At 44.2% G+C, this 27,500-nt stretch overlaps 2 protein-coding genes across 2 annotated transcripts in view; one reads left to right on the top strand and one right to left on the bottom strand.

Annotated features, from left to right (window-relative positions):
- The window catches only part of LOC123761942 (FMRFamide receptor), a gene marked incomplete in the record, with an annotated part of 246,136 nt that overhangs the window by 174,957 nt on the left and 43,679 nt on the right, over nucleotides 1-27,500 (top strand). The window contains 1 exon segment of the mRNA XM_069300260.1: nucleotides 22,527-23,159. Within this exon segment, the coding sequence (XP_069156361.1) occupies nucleotides 22,667-23,159 (493 nt within the window).
- Nucleotides 14,013-14,465, bottom strand: LOC138351591 (transcription factor SOX-9-like). Its single transcript, XM_069303404.1, has one exon. It carries the CDS (start codon nucleotides 14,463-14,465, stop codon nucleotides 14,013-14,015), a length of 453 nt encoding a protein of 150 aa, XP_069159505.1.

The raw sequence follows: 27,500 nt of genomic DNA on the forward strand, positions 1-27,500 counted from the left end.
TCTCTCTCTCTCTCTCTCTCTCTCTCTCTCTCTCTCTCTCTCTCTCTCTCTCTCTCTCTCTCTCTCTCTCTCTCTCTCTCTCTCTCTCTCTCTCTCTCTCTCTCTCTCTCTCTCTCTCTCTCTCTCTCTCTCTCTCTCTCTCTCTCTCTCTCTCTCTCTCTCTCTCTCTCTCTCTCTCTCTCTCTCTCTCTCTCTCTCTCTCTCTCTCTCTCTCTCTCTCTCTCTCTCTCTCTCTCTCTCTCTCTCTCTCTCTCTCTCTCTCTCTCTCTCTCCCCCAACCCTTCTTTCTTTCCACTCCTCCATCTATCCCCCCCCCCTTTTCCTCCCCCTCCACATAACCATTCCACTTCCCCCTCCCCTTTTTCCCCTCCCCCTTCTCCCCCTCACCATTCCACCATCCCCTCCCTTCCCCTCGATGCACTTGACATTGTTCAGAGTGAATAATGAAAAAAACAATTCGGAAATATTTGTTCCCGGGATAATGACGGTCTCCGATAGTTCCTTTTCCGCGATTCCAATTTCATGATGGTGTTATTTCCATGTGCAGATGTAGAACCAGTCTCTCTACTATTTTCCACGTCTTGATCATTATGTCTCACTCTCGCCTGAGCTCTACAGAACACAGATTTAATATTTTTAAGCGGTTCCCAATAATTTCGAGGTTTTATTGAGTGGAGTTTAGCAATAAAAGATATTTTCACGTTCTCTAGGTCGCCAGTTTATCCAGCTTCGATTGGGACTGTTAGTGTGTGGCAATATTCCATCCAAGAGGAAGCCGGTCGGCCGAGCGGACAGCACGCTGGACTTGTGATCCTGTGGTCCTGGGTTCGATCCCAGGCGCCGGCGAGAAACAATGGGCAGAGTTTCTTTCACCCTATGCCCCTGTTACCTAGCAGTAAAATAGGTACCTGGGTGTTAGTCAGCCGTCACGGGCTGCTTCCTGGGGGTAGAGGCCTGGTCGAGGACTGGGCCGCGGGGACACTATAGCCCCGAAATCCTCTCAAGATAACCTCTCTCAAGATAAGAGGGCTCTAATGTCTTCAAAAAGTATCATCATTAGTATGGCGTCTCTTGTTTCTAAGGTTCTTGTTTTCCAACCTGTCATCTTGTCTGCAGTTGTGAAGGCTACTTTATTGTGTTCTTTAAAATTAAGGTTTTCTGACATGATTACTCCCAAATCTGTTATCTTGTTTTCCTTTTCAGTAGTGGGTTTTGATTTCGTTTCATATGTTGGTTTACGTTTTAATATTTTCGTTTTTTTTCCATAGCGCAGGAGCTGGAACTTATATTTATTAAACATGTTATTTTCTGCGGCCCATTGAAAGACCTGATTAACATCGGATTGGAGGTTAGCTGAGTCCTCTATGTTGTCTACTCTCATGAAAATCCTTTTGTCGTCTGCAAAGGATGATACAGTATTATTGTGTATATGCTTGTCTAAGTCTAATATGAGGATAGGAAAGAGTACTGGAACAAGCACAGTACCCTGGGGGGGGGGGAATGATTTTTTCACGGTTCATGGTCCGGATTTTACCTCGTCGACTATTACACTATGAACAGAGCCCAGAGTGTAATAGTACAAATTCTTTTTTGACGCATTTTTGTGTGCAATAACACCATGGTCACATTTTACGAAAATTTCCTGTAATCTGTGTATATTTTATTAGCGTTTTGCTCGTCTTCAATGGCATCTAAGGTGATGCCATAGTGGTCCAGCAACTGTGAGAGGCAGGAGCGCCCTGTTCTGAACACGTGTTGTCCAGGGTTATGTAGACACCGCGATTCCATGTATTTTGTGATCGTCTTAGCACTCTTTAAATAAAAAAGTTATTTGTTATATTATAACTATTGGTCTATAATTGTTTTCATTTGCAATATTACCTCCTTTGTAAAGTGGTGTGATCTCCGCTGTTCTAAGTGTGTAGGGAATAACACCAACATCTGGGCTCTGTCTCCTTAAGATGCTTAGCACCTCTAATATAGTGTTGATCAAACAACACACTAGAAAGTGAAGGGACGACGACGTTTAGGTCCGTCTTGGATCATTCTCAAGTCGATTGTCATCACCTCTAATATAGTGATTTTTTTGCAACAGGCATTTCCAGTAGAGAGTGCATGATCATGCTGTCTATAACTACTTCACAAAGGGCAGTGGGGTTAGGGTGGCATCTCTGGCATCTGGTTCGATGCTGGAACCGCATTCATCATCGTGACTTCGTTCTTTGATCTTCAATGGGTTCAGGGCGTTCACTGAAAACAGTATCGTACCGTAGACCTCAGTATTTCACTCATTTCTTTCTTGTCATCTGTGAAGGTTCACTCCTCACCTCTTTTGTGTAAGAGCCCAATGCTCGACTTAGTTTTTTTGTCAAGATTTTGTTTTTGTTTATGTAAGATTCAGCAACTCAAGTAGCACTGGCTATGGCAAGCCCGTAGGAAACTTACTTGGCACAGGAGCGAGGCTGTAACTTGCCTTTTTGCAAATGATAAAAAAAAAAGGAATTTTGGATTCTTGTAAATTTCACTGATGGTCTTTTGCTCTCTTTGCCTCTCTCTTTCTGGCTCTTATATGATTCTTGCAACTTTAACTCGAGGCGCTTCTGTTTCTCCGTAGCCTTGCTCGTCGTTCTTGGCACAGACTGAAGCGTCCAAGTTGTTCTGAGAAATGTTTTCTTCGTCTATATAGAGCGAAGAAACTTTTTTCACTTCTTTTTGTTAGTGGTATGTGACTTGTTCATGTGTTTTTTTAGTGCTATTGTGCTTATTTTCTTAAAGCAATGGTATAAAATGAACAAATCCACAAGGGCCGTGACGAGGGTTCGAACCTACGTCCGAGAGGATCCCAGACGCGCCTTAATCGACTGTGCCGCGACACGGTCCAAAGAATTGCAACCGGATCCTCTCGGACGTAGGTTCGAATCCTCATCACGGCCCTTGTGGATTTGTTCATTTAATGCATCACGGTCCTTGTGGATTTGTTCATTTGATGCATCACGCTATTGTGCTCTCTGTGTGCAGTGGTATATAAGTTTGTATGATCAAGCTATTCTTCCCAGCATATTTCTGCGAGGCTTTTGGTTTCTTTGTTCCAATTTTATCATTTTGTTATTAAGTTTTGCTGAGTTCGCCTCCTCTTGAGACTGGCTTGCACGAGGCTATTGTCCTTACTTGTCTGAACTTCGATTAGGTTGTGATCGGAGTAAACATGTATTTGTAAACATTACGTTTCTAAGGAAAAATCCACAAGGGCCGTGACGAGGACTCGAACCTGCGTCCGAGAGCATCCCAGACGCTGCCTTAATCGACTGAGCTACGACTATGGTCGTTTGATGCATCACGCAATTGTCATTTCTGTGTGTAATTACATTTCAAACCTGTTCATCATTGTAAAATTAAGTGTGACTGTTCATTTAGTCACACTGAACAGTTAAGTGACCGTTCACTTACCTGGGATTCTCTCTGGTGCAACTTATCTTGAGTTATCTTGAGATGATTTCGGGACTTTTTAGTGTCCCCGCGGCCCGGTCCTCGACCAGGCCTCCACCCATAGGAAGCAGCCCGTGATAGCTGACTAACACCCAGGTATCCTATTTTACTGCTAGGTAACAGGGGCATAGGGTGAATGAAACTCTGCCCATTGTTTCTCGCCGGCGCCTGGGATCGAAGCCAGGACCACAGGATCACAAGTCCAGCGTGCTGTCCGCTCGGCCGACCGGCTCCTGCACTTGCCACATTTTTCCCATTTTAGATACTGGTAGTTGAAGTCCCCCAGCATCATAATGTTGTTAAGGGCAAGATTTGTGAGGGTTTTCTAAGCAATATTCTATTCTCAAAACCTGGTCATTAAACAACTGAGGATTTGAATCTGGTGATTGTATATACAATCACCAGATTTGGCATTATTCTAATCTAATTACCAGCACTTCCAACCACATCAGTTAAGTGTGACTTTGATGTACAGGCTGACCCCACCCTGTAGCCTGTGCTTCCTGCCACAGCCTGCCCCTGACGTCACATACTCCACGTGGCGTCACATCCTCCACGTGACGTCACATCCTCCACGTGACGTCACATCCTCCACGTGACGTCACATCCTCCACGTGACGTCACATCCTCCACGTGACGTCACCAAGCGACATCCCTCTTCTACTAAGCGTCAGAAATTCCTTTTAAGCGTCTCTCGCTATCACCTGAGGGCGTGGCTGATGGGTGCGGTGGAAGAGGCTTGTGTTAGCGGCGGGCGTCCGTGCGCAGTCCATTAACGCATTTGAGCGCACTAGAGGATAATCTGTATAAGCGGTCGACGACGCATACAATATTTACTTCAGAGTCCTGGACCGCCGCTGCCGCTGCTGACGTCATTTCCTGTATTAGGATATCGATTTACAGGTGTTTTTTTATTATTAAAGTTAAGAAATATGTGTGTACCGATTAGGACAATATTTTGTGTCGATGTGGCAGTTGTTTTGTGGAGTTATTTATAGTTTAATGGGTAAAATTGGACATTTACAACCTTATTGCTCACTCACTCACTCACTCACTCACTCACTCACTCACTCACTCACTCACTCACTCACTCACTCACTCACTCACTCACTCACTCACTCACTCCTGACCTGAAGCAATTGAGGGGAGGGTAACAATCGTTAAGATGGATCACACCTACTTGCGTCTTGCGTCTTGCGTCCAGCCCCCGCTACAAGGCAAAGGGTGTACTGGCAGTGCGGTGGTCGGACGATGCGTCAGTTTGCGTCATCAGCGTGACGGTGACGTCAGGGGATGACGTCACTGACAGTTTAAGAGGATTGGTCACTTGGTTGTGGTTGTGGGTGGTGGGGGAGGAGGGAACAGGTTATAACATGTGTGGAACAAGGCATGTGTAAGGTAAGTCACTTAGTCTGTGTGTGTATGTGTGTGTGTGTGTGTGTGTGTGTGTGTGTGTGTGTGTGTGTGTGTGTGTGTGTGTGTGTGTGTGTGTGTGTGTGTGTGTGTGTGTGTGTGTGTGTGTGTGTGTGTGTGTGTGTATGTGTGTGTGTGTGTGTGTGTGTGTGTGTGTGTGTGTGTGTGTGTGTGTGTGTGTGTGTGTGTGTGTGTGTGTGTGTGTGTTTGTGTTGAATGTTTGTATGTTTATCACGTGTGTGTGTATACCACTGGTCGGAGGGGGCGGTTGGTGGTGTCCGTGCCCCCTTGATGTGCTCAGAGATCAAATTGAACACAAAAACGAACCAACAAAACCCATGTTTGTTTTTTTACAACAGTCAAAACCGAATAGTGAACATCGTTACCTTAAGCTGCGTTATTGCTCAGCATAAGGTAACGTTAGGCTGGCCTGGCTTAGGTTAGGTTAGGGTGGGTTAAGTTGGGTTGGGTTAGGTTAGGTTAGGTTAGGGTAGGTTGGGTAAAAGGGTTAGCTAGGCTTTAAAACCAGTTGGCGAACCGCGTATTTCTTTACCACACCCCAACACAACTCCCACAACCTCTCCGTGACACACTACATAGTTGTAACGACCCTTGTTGTTGTTAATGTTGTTCGTCAAGTTGTTGAAACAGCTGATGGTACGTAAGGGAAGCCAAGCTCAATTATTTCGCTAATTGGGTCTACACTACTACCATTCCGGAAAGCCAATAATGTCATATAACTTTTAAGAAATATCGAGATTTGTTGCCCATTTCTTGGTCATGAGTAAAAGTAGTGAGTGTAATGCTATTTTGTAATGAGTTACTGTAGTGAGTTTAATGTTATTATGATATCATTTGACCTCAAAATAGACCTGACGTGGGGCACCTGGATTGATATCGACTCTCAGCATCATTTTAACCCTGTTTCCCCTGAATATTAAACTGATGGAGTGTGTGTGTGGGGGAGAAAATGGAATATATTGGCGTGTCTGTTATTGCAACTCGTTAAACAATATTTTGCTATTACAAACAGTGGGGGGGGGAGAGGGCGTACGTCAGAGAGACAGAGAGAGAGAGAGAGAGAGAGACAGAGAGAGAGAGAGAGAGAGAGAGAGAGAGAGAGAGAGAGAGAGAGAGAGAGAGAGAGAGAGAGAGAGAGAGAGAGAGAGAGAGAGAGAGAGAGAGAGAGAGAGAGAGAGAGAGAAAGAGAAAACGAGCGTATATATATATTTTTATACTCTGTTAATTGATTAACTCTGTAACTGATTTGGTTAAAATTCTAATGTCGGTTTTATCTGGTGGATTATTCTGCCAGCGTTTGGTGATTGGTTTTGTGATATTTTAATGTCCGTTTTTATTCGCGATTAACGACCGTTAGGGTAACGTGATCGCTGTATGATCGACCGACTTGGGTTTCTTCCTAAAAGGTATATAATCATTTTAGCTTCCACATACTAAAAACAAATTTCACTGTTTTAATAGCTCAACGATAGAAAGGTAGCCATGTTGTTTTTGTGAGTCTGCGGACGTCATAGAGACCCAGAGGTCGTAGAGACCCAGAGGTCGTAGAGACCCAGAGGTCGTAGAGACCCAGAGGTCGTAGAGACCCAGAGGTCGTAGAGACCCAGAGGTCGTAGAGACCCAGAGGTCGTAGAGACCCAGAGGTCGTAGAGACCCAGAGGTCGTAGAGACCCAGAGGTCGTAGAGACCCAGAGGTCGTAGACACACACACACACACACACACACACACACACACACACACACACACACACACACACACACACACACACACACACACACACACACACACACACACAAGTGTAGATATGATAGAGCCCAGTAGGCTCAGGAATCTGTACACCAGTTGATTGATGGTTGAGAGGCGGGACCAAAGAGCCAGAGCTCAAACCCCGCTAATACAAATAGGTGAGTACAAATAGGTGAGTACACACACACACACATGACAGAAAATTTGCTCTTTAACATCGATGTTTTTTTTTTTTTTTGCTGATTATGCAAAACTGACATTAAGATTGAGAACACAAAAGGATTGCAATACCCTGCAAGAGAATATTGACATTTCAACAATGTCAATATGGCTGTCAATGTCAACATATTGCTATAGAAATATTATATATATATATATATATATATATATATATATATATATATATATATATATATATATATATATATATATATATATATATATATATATATATATATATATATATATATATATATATATATATATATACCAAACTGGCCAACGTCCGTGAAGCATTCTAGAAATTCCGGGAGCCTTCCGAGCCATATATACAACGTATGTAAGACCCGGTCTTGCGTATGCAGCGCCGGCATGGAACCCTTGAAAAAATATCATACAAAAATACTCTAAAAAATACCAGACAAAACTGTCAGGTCCAAACAGGTGCAATAAGGATCGTTATTGAGCTGAGAGGGTTGAGCTAAGAGGAACAACAGGAAACCGAACCTCAACCACATTGCCTTAGAGGAAGAATAGGTGGGATATGGCTGCAACATAAAAGATTTTATTTGCAGTTGAAAAGAAGACAAATGGGCACGGTTCGAAGCTGGAAAGAGCAGAATGAGACTGCGTAGATGGAAACTAGAGACTCGTTATCTTGAGACACTCAAAGACGCCACAGAGATATGACAAAGAACATCTTTTAAGCCTTATTTGTGTTTGTCGATGAGTAGAATTGGATTAGACGAAAAGGTGTTTGAAGCTTACTCAATATACAACTGTAAGTTTAATATAAGATGAGCAAGTCGGAACTGAGACATTTTGCATCAAACACAAACACACACAAAACACACACACACACAAAACACACACGCACACAAAACACACACACTCACAAAACACACACACATTAAACGCACACACACATACACAAACACTCAAGTATGCAACTATTTTATTCCAAATGCCTCTGCCACCTAACAATTTCACTCCATTTCCAATTCATGGAAAATGCATTTACCATCGACTTTCCGTCACCTATTTCTTTCGTTATCGCTTATTCGCGTTTCACCTCCATACGCAATGGAAGTTTAAATCGTAACTTACAGTGTATTTCTCCTGTGTTTGTGCTTACCTGCCAAGCTTCCACGTAGCGGCGATGAGCTTCTCTTTACACTCTCCCGCAATATCCGTTGTAACCTCTCCTCCATTTTAACCAAGGGTATTTCTAGGAATTTTTATCTATGGGTATTTCTAGGAATTTTTAGCTATGGGTATTTCTAGGAATTTTTAGCTATATGTATTTGTAGGATTTTTTAGCTATGGGTATTCCTAGGATTTTTAGCTATGGGTAATCCTAGGAATTTTTAGCTATGGGTATTCCTAGGATTTTTAGCTATGGGTATTTCTAGGAATTTTTAGCTATGGGTATTCCTAGGAATTTTCAGCTATGGTTATTCTTAGGCATTTGGTATTCTTAGGTATTCCTATAGGTATTCTGTCGAGGGTACTCTCAAATATACTTTATTCTGAGTACCTCGCTGCCCACCACAAACCTTCGCTACAGGGACACTTGTGGGTTTGGTTCCCATGTCATTTGTCAGTAACTCCGTGTCTGGGAACTGGAATATAAAAAGAAAAAAAGCTCTCACGGAATCCACTGATCAAACCCAGTGTGAAATAAGCCAAGAAATAACTCTCGGAACATCGACTTGGAAAACAGTCTCAGAGCGATGGTTTTCAGGTCTCTTGCAGGTCTGGCGTTCGATCCTCAATGGTACAGGTGGTTGAGGGCCGCACGTCCTCGTATCCTACCTCAAATCCCTTCCAATATACAGATTCCCCCCCCCCTCCCCCGCAACCCCCGTATTGATTTACGTCATCTAAAATAAGGAAATTCAATGCGACCTTTGTGTACGCAGCGAATGCGGATGCTCCTTGTCATATATGTCGTCTATGTAGGCCAAAAGAGCAAGTCAATCAACTACGTATTTTGTTGTCTTTCAGCGTATTATATCTCTCAGTAAAACTTTCAGTTTTCTGAGTCCATGAAACTTCGATTCTTTGCTTCTCCGCGTCAGCCTCAGTTTTGCTTCTTGTCGCGGCCACAGATGCGCGTCAGCGTGCGCTCGAGGACTGCTTTAATTCTACTTGTTCTTGTAGCCACAGACTGTGGCATGTTCTTTCACAATTGCATGTCCTATCAGCAGCAGATTAAAATGTGCATGCCCTTGTACCCACAGAGGAATATTAATACATGCCCTTGTACCCACAGAGGAATATTAATACATGCCCTTGTACCCACAGAGGAATATTAATACATGCCCGTGTACCCACAGAGGAATATTAATACATGCCCTTGTACCCACAGAGGAATATTAATACATGCCCTTGTACCCACAGAGGAATATTAATACATGCCCTTGTACCCACAGAGGAATATTAATACATGCCCTTGTACCCACAGAGGAATATTAATACATGCCCTTGTACCCACAGAGGAATATTAATACATGCCCTTGTACCCACAGATGAATATTAATACATGCCCTTGTACCCAGAGAGGAATATTAATACATGCCCTTGTACCCACAGAGGAATATTAATACATGCCCTTGTACCCACAGAGGAATATTAATACATGCCCTTGTACCCACAGAGGAATATTAATACATGCCCTTGTACCCAGAGAGGAATATTAATACATGCCCTTGTACCCACAGATGAATATTAATACATGCCCTTGTACCCACAGAGGAATATTAATACATGCCCTTGTACCCACAGAGGAATATTAATACATGCCCTTGTACCCACAGAGGAATATTAATACATGCCCTTGTACCCACAGAGGAATATTAATACATGCCCTTGTACCCACAGAGGAATATTAATACATGCCCTTGTACCCACAGAGGAATATTAATACATGCCCTTGTACCCACAGAGGAATATTAATACATGCCCTTGTACCCACAGAGGAATATTAATACATGCCCTTGTACCCACAGAGGAATATTAATACATGCCCTTGTACCCACAGAGGAATATTAATACATGCCCTTGTACCCACAGAGGAATATTAATACATGCCCTTGTACCCACAGAGGAATATTAATACATGCCCTTGTACCCACAGAGGAATATTAATACATGCCCTTGTACCCACAGAGGAATATTAATACATGCCCTTGTACCCACAGAGGAATATTAATACATGCCCTTGTACCCACAGAGGAATACATGCCCTTGTACCCACAGAGTGACATCTGCCTTGTCTCCGCAAAACCAATCCCTCCACACCTGAAAAAACTGTGTGTGTGATCTTGTATGTAAATATCTCCTCAGCAGCAGCAGTTGCTTGCTCCCCCTTCCTTAACCTTAATCAAATTCCCGGGAGAGAGAGAGAGAGAGAGAGAGAGAAGAGAGAGAGAGAGAGAAGAGAGAGAGAGAGACAGAGAGAGAGAGAGAGAGAGAGAGAGAGAGAGAGAGAGAGAGAGAGAGAGAGAGAGAGAGAGAGAGAGAGAGAGAGAGAGAGAGAGAGAGAGAGGGAGAGAGAGAGAGAGAGAGAGAGAGAGAGAGAGAGAGAGAGAGAGAGAGAGAGAGAGAGAGAGAGAGAGAGAGAGAGAGAGAGAGAGAGAGAGAGAGAGAGAGAGAGAGGGGGGGGGGTTTAAGCTGTGCTATTTTTAACCCCCCCCCCCCCCCTCCCACCCCAATGGTAAGGACTGTTTTTTTCCCCAGGATAGTCTCTTCTCCTAATGCAATTAACTGGAATTGAACCCGTTGCCCCTCCCTCGCTCAGGCCGTCATGCTCATCTGCGAGAAAGTGACACATATACTCACGGGCGGTGTCAAGTATCACCTAAAGATACAAATATGCAAGAAATGCGGGAAATAATGAATTGAAAGACTCGAAGAAGAAGAAGAAGGCGCAGTGTTTGCTGGGTAGGAATGAGATATGTTTGTTTACAACAAAGATGTGAGCGATGCGAGAGCTGCTGTCTGCGGAGATAGCAGCATCTCTGATTGCATGTGTCGTTCATACTGTCGGCGCTGTTTTAATGCCACTCTGCTTGACGGGGTTCGCTTGACAGTCGCGGGGCAATGACAGTAAAGCTGGAAATATGTGTCTGTTCGATGTGAAGTCAAACGAAATGCAATCAAACTTTGCATGCTTTGAACACCCCCTACTACTACCCCTCCCCTCTCTATTAGAACCAGTCAAGTTCATGGGGGTATATTGGGTTGCAGCTCCTGGACCCCTGCCTTTAGCGTTACAAACCAGTCTCAGTACTAGCTTATCCAAGCTTCGACCGTCGCCAGAAGCATATACGTCAGTTGTTTTCAACATCGTTAAAAGTAATTTCATCTTAAATGCAAATAAATGTTATTAAATATTATGGTATAAATTGTCGTCTACACACACTTCCGTGGAAATAAACATTCCATTTACCTGGCCTCTAGGAGACTGAGGCTCTGGGAGACTGGGGCTCTAAGAGACTGAGGTCTAGCTCGGTGGATAGAACTTCGGCCTCACACGCGTGGGGGTCCAGGGTTCGAGTCTTCTACAGCCCTGGTAGATATTATGGCATTTGATATAGTTCAGGCAACCTATGTGCTCAAGCACCGGCCTTCCTTAAAGGTATATTAGTATATTTTATTGTGACACGTACGCAGAGCCGTGTTTATATATCAATATTATATGTTATAGCTGGGAGGTGTTAAGTTAGGTCTAGGGTAGATTAGGTCAGGTGTTTGGGTTATGTTGGCAATTATTTATATTTTTGCAATAGGTGGGTGAAGCATCAAAGATGCGGTTTGATTAGAAAAAGTAAGCGCAACATTTTTTGAGGAAAGTTTGAAGTCATATTTGCAGTCTTTTTCATCAGCTCAACGTCATGAAAAATTTCCAAGTGCTCCTTAATTCCTTAATCTTGGCGCCCCCCCCCCCCCCCCGTCCCATCCCAAATCCTTATCCTGACCCCTTCCAAGTGTTATATGTAGTCGCAATGCCTTGGCGCTTTTCCCCCTTCATATTTCCTTTCCTTACTCCTGGAGCAGCACCTCGAACCCCCTATTCCACCTCAACTTACAAATGAAACAACATTATATATATGACTCGACTTAAAATATTAATTCACTTCCAACATTCAAAACACACCTGGGAAATACCTCAATCACTTCCTGTTAAAAACTCAAATAATTGTTAACATGATCAAAACACCTAACCCAATCTACCTTAGGCTGAACATTATACATAACTTTATCATATAATATCAACTTAAATATGAGATAATTATTTTTTATCATTATCTTTATTATTATCTGAATTTACAAATACAACTTTGGGGACAAAGGTGAATCTGTAAATTTGATTGTATAGTATTGGAAGGTGTACTGGAACACGACATATTTTGTTGACAAACATCGTCAACCCGACCGTCCTCCGGCTGGCTGAGTGACTGTGCGATTAACTAATCCTGATTGATAAATGGATTGCAAATAAATGCATGAGATTTCCAGCAATCGTGCAAAGCGCTCAACTATATATATATATATATATATATATATATATATATATATATATATATATATATATATATATATATATATATATATATATATATATATATATAGATATATATATATATATATATATATATATATATATATATATATATATATATATACATATATATATATATATATATATATATATATATATATATATATATATATATATATATATATATATATATATATATATATATGTCGTACCTAGTAGCCAGAACTCACTTCTCAGCCTACTATGCAAGGCCCGATTTGCCTAATAAGCCAAGTTTTCCTGAATTAATATATTTTCTCTAATTTTTTTCTTATGAAATGATAAAGCAACCCATTTCATTATGTATGAGGTCGATTTTTTTTATTGGAGTTAAAATTAACGTAGATATATGAGCGAACCTAACCAACCCTACCTAACCTAACCTAACCTATCTTTATAGGTTAGGTTCGGTTAGATAGCCGAAAAAGGTAGGTTAGGTTAGTTTAGGTAGGTTAGATAGTCGAAAAAACATTAATTCATGAAAACTTGGCTCATTAAGCAAATCGGGCCTTGCATAGTAGGCTGAGAAGTGCGTTCTGGCTACTAGGTACGACATATATATATATATATGTCGTACCTAGTAGCAGGAACGCACTTCTCTGCCTACTATGCAAGGCCCGATTTGCCTAATAAGCCAAGTTTTCATGAATTAATTGTTTTTCGACTACCTAACCTACCTAACCTAACCTAACCTAACTTTTTCGGCCACCTAACCTAACCTAACCTATAAAGATAGGTTAGGTTAGGTAAGAGTAGGGTTGGTTAGGTTCGGTCATATATCTACGTTAATTTTAACTCCAATAAAAAAAATTGACCTCATACATAATGAAATGGGTAGCTTTATCATTTCATAAGAAAAAAATTAGAGAAAATATATTAATTCAAGAAAACTTGGCTTATTAGGCAAATCGGGCCTTGCATTGTAGGCTGAGAAGTGAGTTCTGGCTACTAGGTACGACATATATATATATATATATATATATATATATATATATATATATATATATATATATATATATATATATATATGCATCGAGAAATATAATGCTCTTCACAAGGGATATTTACTTAGGGATAACAATTTATTTCTGACTTATTTTCAAGACAAAAGTGTATATGCTAGTTAGGCCAATAAACTCACGTCGCGGCTTTAATGACCTACAGAGGCTAACAAGCCTTTTACTCACAAACATCAAACCAACAGGGTCGATATTAAGGGATGAAATCAACCACAATAAAACCCAAATAGTTACGGTATAGACACGGAGTTTATTTTTGTTAACAACTGTCTAAAAAATAGGTCTACAGAATAGGTCTAAAGAATAGGTCTACGGAATACGAGAAAGCTGTTGTGGTGTCCATTATTACCCCCCCTCCCCCCCCCTCGGTTGATCGGCCTTAATAAGCCCAATACCAAGCCCAAGTTTGGGCTGGTGGTATATTTATATTATAGCTTCGGTAATGGGGGTGTCTGGGGAGACAAAATGAATGGTGGTATTCCCAAATGGATGTCTAATTGCGTCATGAGAACTTGTAGATATAATCAGGCTCGATTTCGTCCGTTTTCGTGTATAAGCACCGGGTTTGTGGCTGCTGCTGCGGGGCATGTGGCTGTGGCTGTTGCTGTAGGGCTTGTGACTGCTGCTGTGGGGCTTGTGGCTGCTGCTGTGGGGCTTGTGGCTGCTGCTGTGGGGCTTGTGGCTGCTGCTGTGGGGCTTGTGGCTGCTGCTGTGGGGCTTGTGGCTGCTGTTGTGGGGGCTTGTGGCTGTGGTTGTTGCTGTGGAGTTTGTGGCTGCTGCTGTGGGGCTTGTGGCTGCTGCTGTGGAGCTTGTGGCTGCTGCTGCGGGGCTTGCCACAGTTACCTCGTAAACAAAGCGAGCATTTGTCACCAACTATCCAGCAGACACTGCCCCATTTTTCACGTCTCTCATTATTTCCTGCACTTCTTCCAGCTTTGTGTGACTCGTGTCTCATTTGTACACGACGTTACATATGTCATTGTTTTGTCTTGCTTTCGTGACCAGTTAATTCCCCAGGTCGTTTGTCTTATCTTTAAATCCTAAGATTACGTTTTTCCTGGTGTGTGTGTGTACTCACCTAATTGTACTCACCTGGTCTAAGAGTCATCTCTCGGGACTAACTTATAAATTGTAATTTGGATTGGCGAGAGATTGTCTTCATAGTGCTCTGTATTCTAGAAATTATTTGTTGCATGTTGTATTCACCTAGTTGTACTCACCTAATTGTGCTTGCGGGGGTTGAGGTCCGGCTCTTTGGTCCCGCCTCTCAACCGTCAATCAACAGGTGTACAGGTTTCTGAGCCTATTGGGCTCTGTCATATCTACACTTGAAGCTGTGTATGGAGTCAGCCTCCACCACATCACTGCCTAATGCATTCCGTTTGTCTACCACTCTGACACTGAAAAAATTGTTTCTAACGTCTCTATGGCTCATTTGGGCACTCAATTTCCACCTTTGTCCCCTAGTGCGTGTGCCCCTTGTGTTAAATAGGCTGTCTTTATCTATCCTATCAATTCCTCTTAGAATCTTGTATGTGGTGATCATGTCCCCTCTAACTCTTCTGTCTCCCAGTGACGCGAGGTTTAATTCCCGTAGTCTCTCCTCGTAGCTCATACCTCTCAGTTCGGGTGCTAGTCTGGTGGCAAACATTTGAACCTTTTCCAGTTTAGTTTTATGCTTGACTAGATATTGACTCCATTCTGGAGCCGCATACTCCAGGATTGGTCTGACGTATGTGGTATACAAAGTTCTGAAATATTCCTTACGCAAGTTTCTAAAGGCCGTTCTTATGTTAGCCAGGCTTCAGGGGACAGGTCTGGCGTGATATCAACCCCCAGGTATGGTCTCTCTCTGACTCTAGAAGAATTTCATCTCCCAAATGATACCTTGTATCTGGTCTCCTGCTCCCTACACCTATCTTCATTATATTACATTTGCTTGGGTTAAACTCTAACAACCATTTGTTCGACCATTCCTGCAGCTTGTCCAGGTCTTCTTGAAGCCTCAAACAGTCCTCCTTTGTCTTAATCGTTCTCATAATTTTGGGGTCGTCTGCAAACATTGAGAGGAATAGGTCCGAGTACAGAGCCCTGTGGGACTCCACTGGTGACTTCACGCCAAACGTAGCAGCTGTCTAACGCCCAGGTACCTATTTACTGCCAGGTAACAGGCGCATCAGGGTGAAGGAAACTCAGCCCATTTGTTTTTCCGGCGGTGCCGAAGATCGAACCCCGGTCCCTAGGTCCCCGAATCTAGAGCGCTGTCCATTCAGCCACCACACAAGTGTGTGTATGTAAATACACACACACACACACACACACACACACACACACACACACACACACACACACACACACACACACACACACACACACACACACACACACACATATATATATATATATACATTTATATATATATATATATATATATATATATATATATATATATATATATATATATATATATATATATATATATATATATACATAGCAAGCAGAAAATAACATGATGTTTAACGGTGATAAATTCCAGGTACTCAGATACGGCAAAAATGATGATTTTAAACATAATACAGGGTACAAAACACAATCGAATCTGCCCATAGTAGGAAAACAGCATGTCAAGGATTTAGGAATAATGATGTCCGACGACCTAACGTTTAGGGAGCATAACCAAGCAAGTATTGCGTCAGCCAGAATGGATTACGAGAACCTTCAAGTCCAGAGATCCCATCACAATGGTTGTACTCTTCAAATCACTTATGTTGTCCCGTCTTGAGTACTGCTTAGTACTCACTTTCCCCTTCAGAGCAGGAGAGACTGCTGAAATAGAGGGAATACAGAGAACATATACGGCACGCATAGACGAGATAAAGCACCTAAATTATTGGCACCGACTCAAAGCTCTCCAAATGTTTAACTAAAAAGGAGACGAGAGAGATACCAAATAATATACACATTGAAAATACTGGAGGGACAGGTCCCAAATCTTCACAGTAAAATAACAACGTACTGGAGTGAACGATATGGAAGAAAATGCAGAATAGAACCAGAGAAGAGCAGGGGTGCCATAGCCACAATCAGAGAACACTATAAACATCAAAGGTCCACGGTTGTTCAACGTCCTACCAGCGAGCATCAGAAATATTGCCGGAACAACCGTGGACATCTTCAAAAGGAAACTAGATTGTTTTCTTCAAGGAGTGCCGGACCAACCGGGCTGTGATGGGTATGTGGGCCAGCGGGCCGCTCCAAGCAACAGCCTGATTGCTCTACTCCCCAAGCCTGGCCTCGGGCCGGGCTTGGGGAGTAGAAGAACTCCCAGAACCCCATCAAGCAGGTATATATATATATATATATATATATATATATATATATATATATATATATATATATATATATATATATATTTATATTTATATATATTTATATATTTATACATATATACATATGTATAAGATATTTCCACGTCTGCATTTATTTCTACCTGATCCTCTTTTTACTCAATAAATAAAGGGGCATAAATGTAAGCAGTACCCCGTTCCCTGTGAGGCCAGAAACAACGGTATATATACACGGGCGCAAGTTAAGGGTGGAAAACCTGCACGTGTCGCGGGATGGTAACACTATATTGTATTCTGTTATTTGTATTTTCCGGCAGGATAAACTTCATCGTTCTCACGCGAAGAACTCGCGTGTTATTCCTGGAATTCCTCGTCGCTGGTCTCTCGTAACAGCTGTTGTTTGGCGACGCACAAGACCTCAGCCAAAATGTGTGTTTTCACTGTGTTACATCTCGTAAAGAATGGTGATTAGTTGGAGTCATGTAGTGGGTGTATGTTTAAGGTTTGGTGATGCTGAGAGGCTCATCCCAGGGGAGTGTTTTTTTGGTGGCTGGAATGTTTGGATGAGTTGTGGTGTGATGATGGTCTTGGTGTAGCGCCGTCATGGTGCGGTGGTGTGGTTGCGGCCCTGGTGGGGCGGTGGTGTAGCTGCGGCCTTGGTGTGGTGGTGTTGTGGCTGCTGCCCTGGTGTGGTGGAGGTGTGGCTGCGGCCCTGGTGTGGTGGTGTTGTGGCTGCGGCCCTGGTGTGGTGGTGGTGTGGCTGCGGCCCTGGTGTGGTGGAGGTGTGGCTGCGGCCCTGGTGTGGTGGAGGTGTGGCTGCGGCCCTGGTGTGGTGGTGGTGTGGCTGCGGCCCTGGTGTGGTGGTGGTGTGGCTGCGGCCCTGGTGTGGTGGTGTTGTGGCTGCGGCCCTGGTGTGGTGGTGGTGTGGCTGCGGCCCTGGTGTGGTGGAGGTGTGGCTGCGGCCCTGGTGTGGTGGAGGTGTGGCTGCGGCCCTGGTGTGGTGGAGGTGTGGCTGCGGCCCTGGTGTGGTGGAGGTGTGGCTGCGGCCCTGGTGTGGTGGAGGTGTGGCTGCGGCCCTGGTGTGGTGGTGGTGTGGCTGCTGCCCTGGTGTGGTGGAGGTGTGGCTGCGGCCCTGGTGTGGTGGAGGTGTGGCTGCGGCCCTGGTGTGGTGGTGGTGTGGCTGCTGCCCTGGTGTGGTGGAGGTGTGGCTGCGGCCCTGGTGTGGTGGTGGTGTGGCTGCGGCCCTGGTGTGGTGGTGGTGTGGCTGCGGCCCTGGTGTGGTGGTGTTGTGGCTGCTGCCCTGGTGTGGTGGTGGTGTGGCTGCGGCCCTGGTATATTGGTGGTGGTGTGGCTGCGGCCCTGGTATAGTGGTGGTGTGGCTGCGGCCCTGGTATAGTGGAGGTGTGGCTGCGGCCCTGGTATAGTGGTGGTGTGGCTGCGGCCCTGGTATAGTGGAGGTGTGGCTGCGGCCCTGGTGTAGTGGTGCAGTGTCGCCCTGGTAGCCTGATCTCTTAACAACACATAAGAAGAACTTGCTCGTCAAGCTATAGAACCTTTGAGGTCGAATGGAGCATAATAAGTCAGATTTTTTGTTTGTTAATGCAGTAGGCAAACAAAATAGTGTTGTTTAACATAGATAACCATAGTGTGAGGACGGGTTGCATTAGACGTTTTAAAAGCCTTATAGACTCTCGTGAAGCACTGAACGTCATTAAAGTATTATAGAAACCTGTCTAATTGTGAAAGGAAATAATCCAGTATGATTATAGGAAATTAACAAATCCACATGGGCCGTGATGAGGATTCGAACCTACGTCCGAGAGAATCCCAGACGCTGCCTTAATCGACTGAGTTACGACATGGTATATCTGATACATCACGCTATTGTGATTTCTGTGTGTATTGGAGGAAATTTGTCGGTGCAAGAGGACTGTAGTTGCCTTCGTGAAACTCTTATAGTACTTGGAACAAGATTGTCGTGCTCGTGGATTGCGTTTTGTGATGAAATGCGTCGGTCAACGTAGCCTCGTCAACAAATGCCAAATATTCGTTAATCGACCCGCCAAACTACCCCCCTCCCCCCTACCCTCTCGGTTTATGAAAGAACAACGATTACACACGAATCACAATTGATGATGTTCGAACATTTCTCGAACACGGTCTCGCAGGCGACCTGCGTTCGAATTGCAGCTCTGTCAATGTTTCACTTACGTACTGCAACTAATAATAATAACTAACAGAGCCCGAACACCTAATCTAATCTACGCCTAACTATGTATAGAACTTTAAAATTTAATGATATTAATTTATATATGCAAGCCAAATAATTTTATTATACAATACGTTAAAATTAATGAATGTGTTTTTGGAAAACGGCCGCTGCTTTAACGAGCCTGGCCTGAGGACCGGTCGCCAGAGCCCATCTCCTTGCTCACCCACGTAATGCAAATACGAAAAACGTGTTAACAGAACCTAAAACACCAAACTTAACGTAACCTAGGCTCCTAACTTAACGTAATCTTGACACCTAACTTAACCTAACCTAAACACCTGACTTAACCTAATCTGCTCCTATTTATATAACGAATATTAATATATCGTAATATTAATTTATAGTTAAGAAAAAACGATTTTGAATACACAATACACAGCGCGTTACAATTGATAAATGCGTCTTTGAGAGTCGGCTGCCACCTGAACGAGTCTCACTATACCCCAAAACTTATGTAAATATGTAATAAAATATGTAATAAAAAGACTCATATTTAAGATTTTGTCACTTCTCATTATACAGTTCGTTCAATTTATGACCGCGGTCTTCAAGGTCGGCTGCCGCTTGAAAGAAACGAGTTAACTGAGCGTTAGGAGAGGTCAGGGAGCTGAAGATGGGTCAGAATGATGATGGTAGGGAGTGATTTGAGAAGTGAAGATATAAGAGGTGAAGATAGGAAGAGGTTAAGGAAATGGGAGTGGTCAGGGAGGTGTAGATGCTGGTTGGTGTGTGAGATGAAGATGCTGGCTGGTCTGTGAGGAGATGAAGATGCTGGCTGGTCTGTGAGATGAAGATGCTGGCTGGTCTGTGAGGAGATGAAGGTGCTGGCTGGTCTGTGAGATGAAGATGCTGGCTGGTCTGTGAGATGAAGAAGCTGGCTGGTCTGTGAGATGAAGGTGCTGGCTGGTCTGTGAGATGAAGATGCTGGCTGGTCTGCGAGATGAAGATGCTGGCTGGTCTGTGAGATGAAGATGCTGGCTGGTCTGTGAGATGAAGATGCTGGCTGGTCTGTGAGATGAAGATGCTGGCTGGTCTGTGAGGAGATGAAGATGCTGGCTGGTCTGTGAGATGAAGGTGCTGGCTGGTCTGTGAGATGAAGATGCTGGCTGATCTGTGAGATGAAGTCATGAAATAACCCAAGGAAAAGTACACACACATCGTTTCGATCTGGACACCACTAGGGACTTAGTGAAGCAGAACTCGACTTGACCAATATAGTTTAACTTAGAAATAGAGATGATTAACCTTCCTTACCCAGATAAAATAATTGTGAAAGATGGGAACACTCTCAAGTCTAAGGTCTAGAGAACACTTTCCTACAGAGGTGAGCTTGTTCCCCCCCAGTCATTCTTGCAGTGTATGATGGAATAGAAACATATAGTGACTGGATTCCTTCTCAGGGTCCTTAGCAGTAAAAGGCATTGAAGATCATCCTACCCCCCACACACAGACGGTAAAATGCCATCCTCCCACACAATGACTGACAGCGGAGACCATTCTGCCATACAATGACTGACATTGAGAACCATCCTACGACACAATGACAGATACTTACGACCACACTACCACACAACCACACTAGCGACCCCTCCCCCCTCCCCCTCCCCCCCCTGCCGCCTCCACCGCACAGTAAGCTGATTTCTCCTTCAATAAAAACATCCCTAACTCTCTCTTTCTCACATACACATACACAAAAACACACACACAGTCTCCTAGAGTGACAAAGGCGCCATAGAGATGAAGAATGAGTTGGAATTTCAAGCCATCGATCGTTTTCTGTAATATATTTTCTGACGTTCCATTATCGCTAATGGAATGCAGTGACCCATTCCCTGAAACGCCTCCCTCCTCCTCCTACCATGCTGTTTGGCATCAAAACCAGAAATACAATTGCAATTTTAACCGTGATTTTTCTGTCACACATCATATTGACAGAGAGCGTCTGTTAATACTTTTTGAAGATGGAGAAGTGGTTTGAGCTGAGATGCGTTGTATTCAACGAGGAGGTGTGTGTGTTTGAGTGTGTGTGTGTGTTGAGATGAGTGTGTCTAGGAATGAGTGTGTGTAGGGGGCGAGTGTTTTGTGCGTGCGTGAGTGTTTGGGTCTGTGTGTATGTTTACTATTTGTGTCTGCGGAATCGAGCTATTAGCTCTTGGACGCCCGCCTTTCTAACCAATCTATTTTTCCTGTATTCTGTCTACTACATATATTTCTACCACACACACACACACACGCCCACATCTCCAGGAAGCAGCCCGTTAGGGTGAAAGAAACTCTGCAAATTTTTTATTCCCCCTCCGCCGGGAATCGAACCCGGACCCTTAGGACTACGAATTGAAGCTGTCTTCGTGCGCTGTCCACTCAGCCGCGAGGCCCCTACACTGAGGGGCATGACTGCCTGTGCGCGAATGTAACGGAATGTAATTCCGTTACATGCAAAATGAGATCACATTAGCGTGATATATCGGTGAGAGTCTTTGGTGCAAGACTGTGGGATAGCTGCCATTATCCCTAATGTACAGTTAGCTACGTTGCCCTGATAATAACATAACTCTTGTAAATGAGAACAATACTAGTGTTTTAGTCAAGATTTACCATATCTAAAGAGAGGAAAGTCAAGTAATCACTATTGTTTTTTAATTTCATATTATTAGAGCACTTTTAAAATGTGAGTTTTTTAATGAATTTTCATTTTTTGCGGGATAGCCTCATAATAGGATTTTTCAAAATGTGATATGGGCTCTGAACCTTATCAAATATCCTGTGACCTGTAGAACCTGAAATGATTTATTTCAAAATACAAGTTTTGTATCTGGGGGAAACTTGTACCGTCAGCCCTGAATTCACAACATATAACTGAAATGATTTATTTCAAAATACAAGTTTTGTATCTGGGGGAAACTTGTAGCGTCAGCCCTGACTTCACAACATATAACATTATCTATTTCCATTAGAAGGTTGACATCGTGAGCCGCTTCTGGTAACCCAAATAAAAGTTGTGTAAATACTAAAAAAAAAGTATTTTTTTTTTAAGTTGAACAAAAAAAACAGTAACAATTTGAACACAACGAATTTTTATTTATTTTTTATTTTATTGTGGAATTGTCCCTTGGGTTTCGACGATGTTAAAATGACATGTTGTTTCCATTTATTTGAATTAAAGATTTTACTGCTAGTGTAATTTTTTGTATTGCATTACTGTTATTAGGTTATTAAATAATAATACATTATTTATTATTGTGAGTAATATTATTAACTATTATTATTATTATTAATTAATAAGTAATAATCATAATAATATTACCGTATTTAGCGTTGTGACTAGCGTAATGTGGCGACAGATGGCACCACTTGGAGCAATTCATATATCATGTTTTTTTCTCTCTTTGTCCAGCTTGATGACGTCACGTGGGGGAGGTCGTGTAAACGAGGCGTCGAACCAGCGTCGTTTTGGGCGGCAAGATGATGTCTGCCGGGACTAGCAGCCAGCAGGGAGCGACAAGCCAGTCTACTGCGTAACCGCAGACAACCGCCAAAATGTTGAACGTAAGCACAGCAGCAGCGGGGGCGGCGGCGCCATTACTAGCCTTTGCCCTTACCACCCTCGCCACCCCCACGCCCACATCTCTGGACCCACCCACCACCGCCTCCGGCACGCCCACCATCGACCCATACACCACGCCCTTCTCCAACACCACCAACACCACCGACCTGGAAATGAGCGAGTTTGAGGACGTGAGCGGATACAAGACGTTCCTGGCGGGCTCCCGGTACGTGGTACAGCGGGTACTGGTACCCATGGTGCTGATCGTGGGCGTGGTGGGCAACGCCGTCACCATCGTGGTCCTCACCAGGCGCCAGATGCGCTCCTCCACCAACAACTACCTCACCGCCTTGGCCATCTCAGACCTGCTTTACCTGGTGTTCATCTTCTCCCTCTCCTTCCGTCACCACCCGGGCATGAGTCGGCCGCACCACTGGTTCTACTGGCATTACTCGCGCTATGCTCTCTGGCTCACTGATGCCTCCGGTGAGTATATACTTCCCTCTTGTATACCGCGATGCTGCACCAAGCACGCGCGCGCATACACCCACACTGTCCCGGTACTGAGAGGTAGGAGCTACGAGGAAAGGCTACGGGAGCTAAACCTCACGTCCCTGGAAGACAGGAGAGTAAGGGGAGACATGACAACCACCTACAAAATTCTTAGGAGAATTGGGAGGGTGGATAAAGACAAACTATTTAGCACAGGTGCAACACGAACAAGGGGACACAGGTGGAAACTTAGTACCCAAATGAGCCACAGAAACATTAGAAAGAACTTTTTCAGTGTCAGAGTAGTTAACAGGTGGAATGCATTAATTATAGGCAGTGATGTGGTGGAGGCTGACTCCATACACAGTTTCAAATGTAAATATGTTGTTGTTGTTGTGTTGATTTAGGGGCGACGACGATCGTGGGATCGGATGCGCCCCGGCTGCCCGATACCGGGAAATAGCGGAGGGATGGGGTCCCTATAGTCTCTTCAGGCTATAGACCCTACAATCTCCTCAGGCCACATATTTTACAGTCTCTTCAGGCCACGGACATGACGGATGAAGCGGAAGGTATGGCGAAGGATGTCATGACGAACGTCTTCATCTCTCGCACCTGCCCCGTCAAGGAGAACGGGAACTGTGAGGCGGGGAATATTCAGCCTACGAACAGCACTCTGTAGTCTGACGCGAGCGCTATGAAATCGAGGGCAGTGAAGAAGAAGGTGCTCCACTGTATCCTCCTGGGTCGGACACCACTGGCAGTATGGGGAATCTACCAGCCGTAGACGATGGAGATGTGCGACCAGGCAAGTGTGCCCAATCCGGAGACGAGTGATGGCAGTGTCGAGGAGTCGAGAATGATGACATGGACGTGAGGTGGAATCAAAATTGCGTAGAAATTGCGTCTTCTTAAAAGGGAGCGGGCATTCCAAAACACTACAGTATTCTCAGGATGGGGCGCCATTATCCCTGAAATACAACAGCTAACTTTTTGACCACCAGTGCACAGACGTCTCCAAAGGGGGAACCACTAGAAAAAGCCATAAAACCCTCATACAAAGTAAGTAAAATGTGTGGTATCAATGACTTCCAGTCCAGAGGATGTTGATCTATGCTTCTCTCTGCCTGACGGAAGCGGTGGTCGGCTCGCGAACTCTCTTGACGGCGTCTGCGACTGGTGGGAGCCTCACTCTGGGCCTCATGTTCCCCCGGTGTCACAATCCCTTGGGAAAGTGCCTGGGGGACCAGAGGATCATCAGGACTGTCTGTTGGAGCAGTACCTCCTGATCGATGGGTGTGTCGACGACGCCGGTGTTGGCTTCTTTCAGGAGAGGCAGGAGGGTGACGAGTGCTAGGCTCCGGCCGAGACTGAGCGTCCATGTCTGTATCCGTGGATGAGTTTCCGTCAGTGTCAAGGCTACCCAGGAGGGAAAATCGATTAGCAACCTGGGCGTATGAGGCATGTGACTGGGACAGGCAAGAGCGTCTGCTAGTTCCTACTTGTGAAGAGACCCGACCAGGGGGAACCTGAAGGCGAGAAGCGATAGGCTGATTGAGGGTGCGCAACTTCTGGAACAGCTCATGTCGAGGTGTCCCCGCTGTTTTATGATCGATGTCCAACTGGAGGGCCTCAAGATATACAGGGCAACTCTTAGACGTAACCTTATGATGGCCATGGCATAAAAAGCAGCGAGGTGCAGCAGAGCACCCGCCGTTATCTCTGTCTGAATGGCCTGTTTTGCCGCAGTTTGTACAACGTGCTGCATTACGGCAGGTCAGGCGACTGTGGCCCAATAGATGACAAGCGTAACATCGTAACACAGGGAAATTGTAGGGCTGAACCTGATACGAGGTCCTGTGTAGTGCCACGCGGTCAGGGAGGTGCCCATCGAACTTTACACGGACCATGGATGTCGGCCCTGCTGCTCCGCGAATCCTGGTAACTTCCAATAATCTCGCTGATGCACCCCCTAATACCTGCAGAGCGGCCTGGATGTCATCCACATCTACACTCTGGTCAATTGGGCCAATCTTCCCATACCGGGCCCGAGACTCCTCCTCCTGCGACAATACCTGTCGGCACCTGACAGGCCAGTCCCCCAACTTAATAATGTCGGATACACAGATGTGTGATAGAGCCTCCTTTCTGATATGTAGCTTCAGTGCTGCACCCCTACCCAGGGTACGTATGGTCTCAGGCAGGCAATGTGGCCACAATACGGAAGCCTCGATTTCTGCACCTAAGGTACGAGGATTTGCAGAGACGCACTGACCTGATTCTGACTGGATTAGGACTACCACAAACGAGGAACGGGGTACAACAAGACTAAGGTCTTCTGAAGGGGAAGACATCCTCTTAGCATCTCGGTCTGGGGCAGCATCAGCCGACTCATTTTCCAACAGACGTTTTCCTCTCTGGGACTTGCTGTCAACATCCATGGCGCCCCCGCTCGGGGAGGCGTCCATTAGGGAGGCTCCGGCCTCCCCCGGTCCTGTGAACCCCTGGGTAGCTGCAGTGAGCACACACTGGCCCAAAGAAGCCAGCTGAATTCAAAGATGAGTTCGAGGTAAGGTGTGGAAAGAACGTCCAGCCAGGAGCGTTCAATCCGCGCGCCAAGATGGCCGACCTTCCCACACACACACCCAAATGTAAATATGATAGAGCCCAGTAGGCTCAGGAATCTGTACACCAGTTGATTGACAGCTGAAAGGCAGGACCAAAGAGCCCAAGCTCAACTCCCGCAAGCACAACTAGGTGTCCACACTGGTCTCCTGGCTGAGTGGACAGCGCTCGGGGGTTGTAGTCCTCATGGCCCATGTTCGATTCGCAGCTGAAGCAGAAACAAATAGGCAGTTTCTTTCACCCTGTTGCGCCTGTTCACTAAGCAGTAAATAGGTACCTGGGAGTTAGACAGCTGCTCACTGGAGGATGGGGGTGGGGGGTTAGAGAGAAATATATGTAATAGACATAATAGACGAAAAATCGATTGGTAAGAAAAGGGTTCCAAGAGCTAATAGCTCGATTCTGCAGGCATAAAAAGTAAATACACACACACACACACACCCACGCAGTTTCACAATATAATTGATCTGATTCGTATATTGTCCGCTGAAATATATTTCAATTTTAAATTTAGGCTCGAAACTAATGCAAGTTTATGAGATAAAGCAAGATTTGTGAGAATAGGAAGGTTGAATGTGACATGTAAGTCCAGCCACATTGTTGGAATAGAGAGAGAGAGAGAGAGAGAGAGAGAGAGAGAGAGAGGGAGAGAGAGAGAGAGAGAGAGAGAGAGAGAGAGAGAGAGAGAGAGAGAGAGAGAGAGAGAGAGAGAGAGAGAGAGAGAGAGAGAGAGAGAGAGAGAGAGAGAGAGAGAGAGAGAGGGAGAGAGAGGGAGAGAGAGGGGGCGGGCCACACAGGGGAGAGAGAGATACATGACCACAGTAGACAGAAAAAAAAGATGTGATGATCATATAGCCTGGGCTGTATGATCATCCTTACATCCACTCGAATCATCTGGGGGACTCAGACTCGCGCCTCAAAAATAAAAGACCGTTGTTCCAGAACCAAACCACAAACGCTCACAATAAGAAAGGATTTGAGGAGTACCTAACTGGTACCCAACTGACACTTTATAACCCTCCCCCTAAAGCACAACTAAGGTGCTTTAGGGGAGGATTCATTCAATCATGATATACACGAGGCTATATATATATATATATATATATATATATATATATATATATATATATATATATATATATATATATATATATATATAATATCGTAAACAATAGCATTTCATTCACTCAAATTCCTTGAGGAATTTATGTTTTTTTAATTGATTTTTAAATTCATTGATGTGAATTGATATAAATAATGTGAGTTGCTGTTAAGAAGAGTAATATATAATTCCGTTTCCGATCTCACTACACAGAACTACAAATATATGTAAATAAATGAGCAGTTTTGTAATCTAAGAACACTGTACTGTATTTCAAGGCAGCTTACCTTAAAGGAAGTGTAAGGGATATCACACCAGTGGGGTTCCCCCTTAGGGAGGGGCTGGCGATACCTTAAAATAACCTACTTGAGAGTTAATGGTGCAGGCGAAGATGGTGATGTAGAAGGGCGTCGAGGAGAGGGGAGGACTATATGTATGTGTGTGTGTTATATATAGCTACTAGGTACGACATATATATATATGTCGTACCTAGTAGCCAGAACGCACTTCTCAGCCTACTATGCAAAGCCCGATTTGCCTAATAAGCCAAGTTTTCCTAAATTAATATATTTTCTCTAATTTTTTCTTATGAAATGATAAAGCTACCC

The sequence above is a fragment of the Procambarus clarkii genome, chromosome 5 (genome assembly GCF_040958095.1).
Source record: "Procambarus clarkii isolate CNS0578487 chromosome 5, FALCON_Pclarkii_2.0, whole genome shotgun sequence".
NCBI classification, from domain to species: Eukaryota; Metazoa; Arthropoda; class Malacostraca; order Decapoda; family Cambaridae; genus Procambarus; species Procambarus clarkii.

Bases quoted from the DNA above. Each gene is read 5' to 3' on its own strand.
- LOC138351591 (XM_069303404.1), bottom strand. From the start codon at position 14,465: ATGAGACACGAGTCACACAAAGCTGGAAGAAGTGCAGGAAATAATGAG.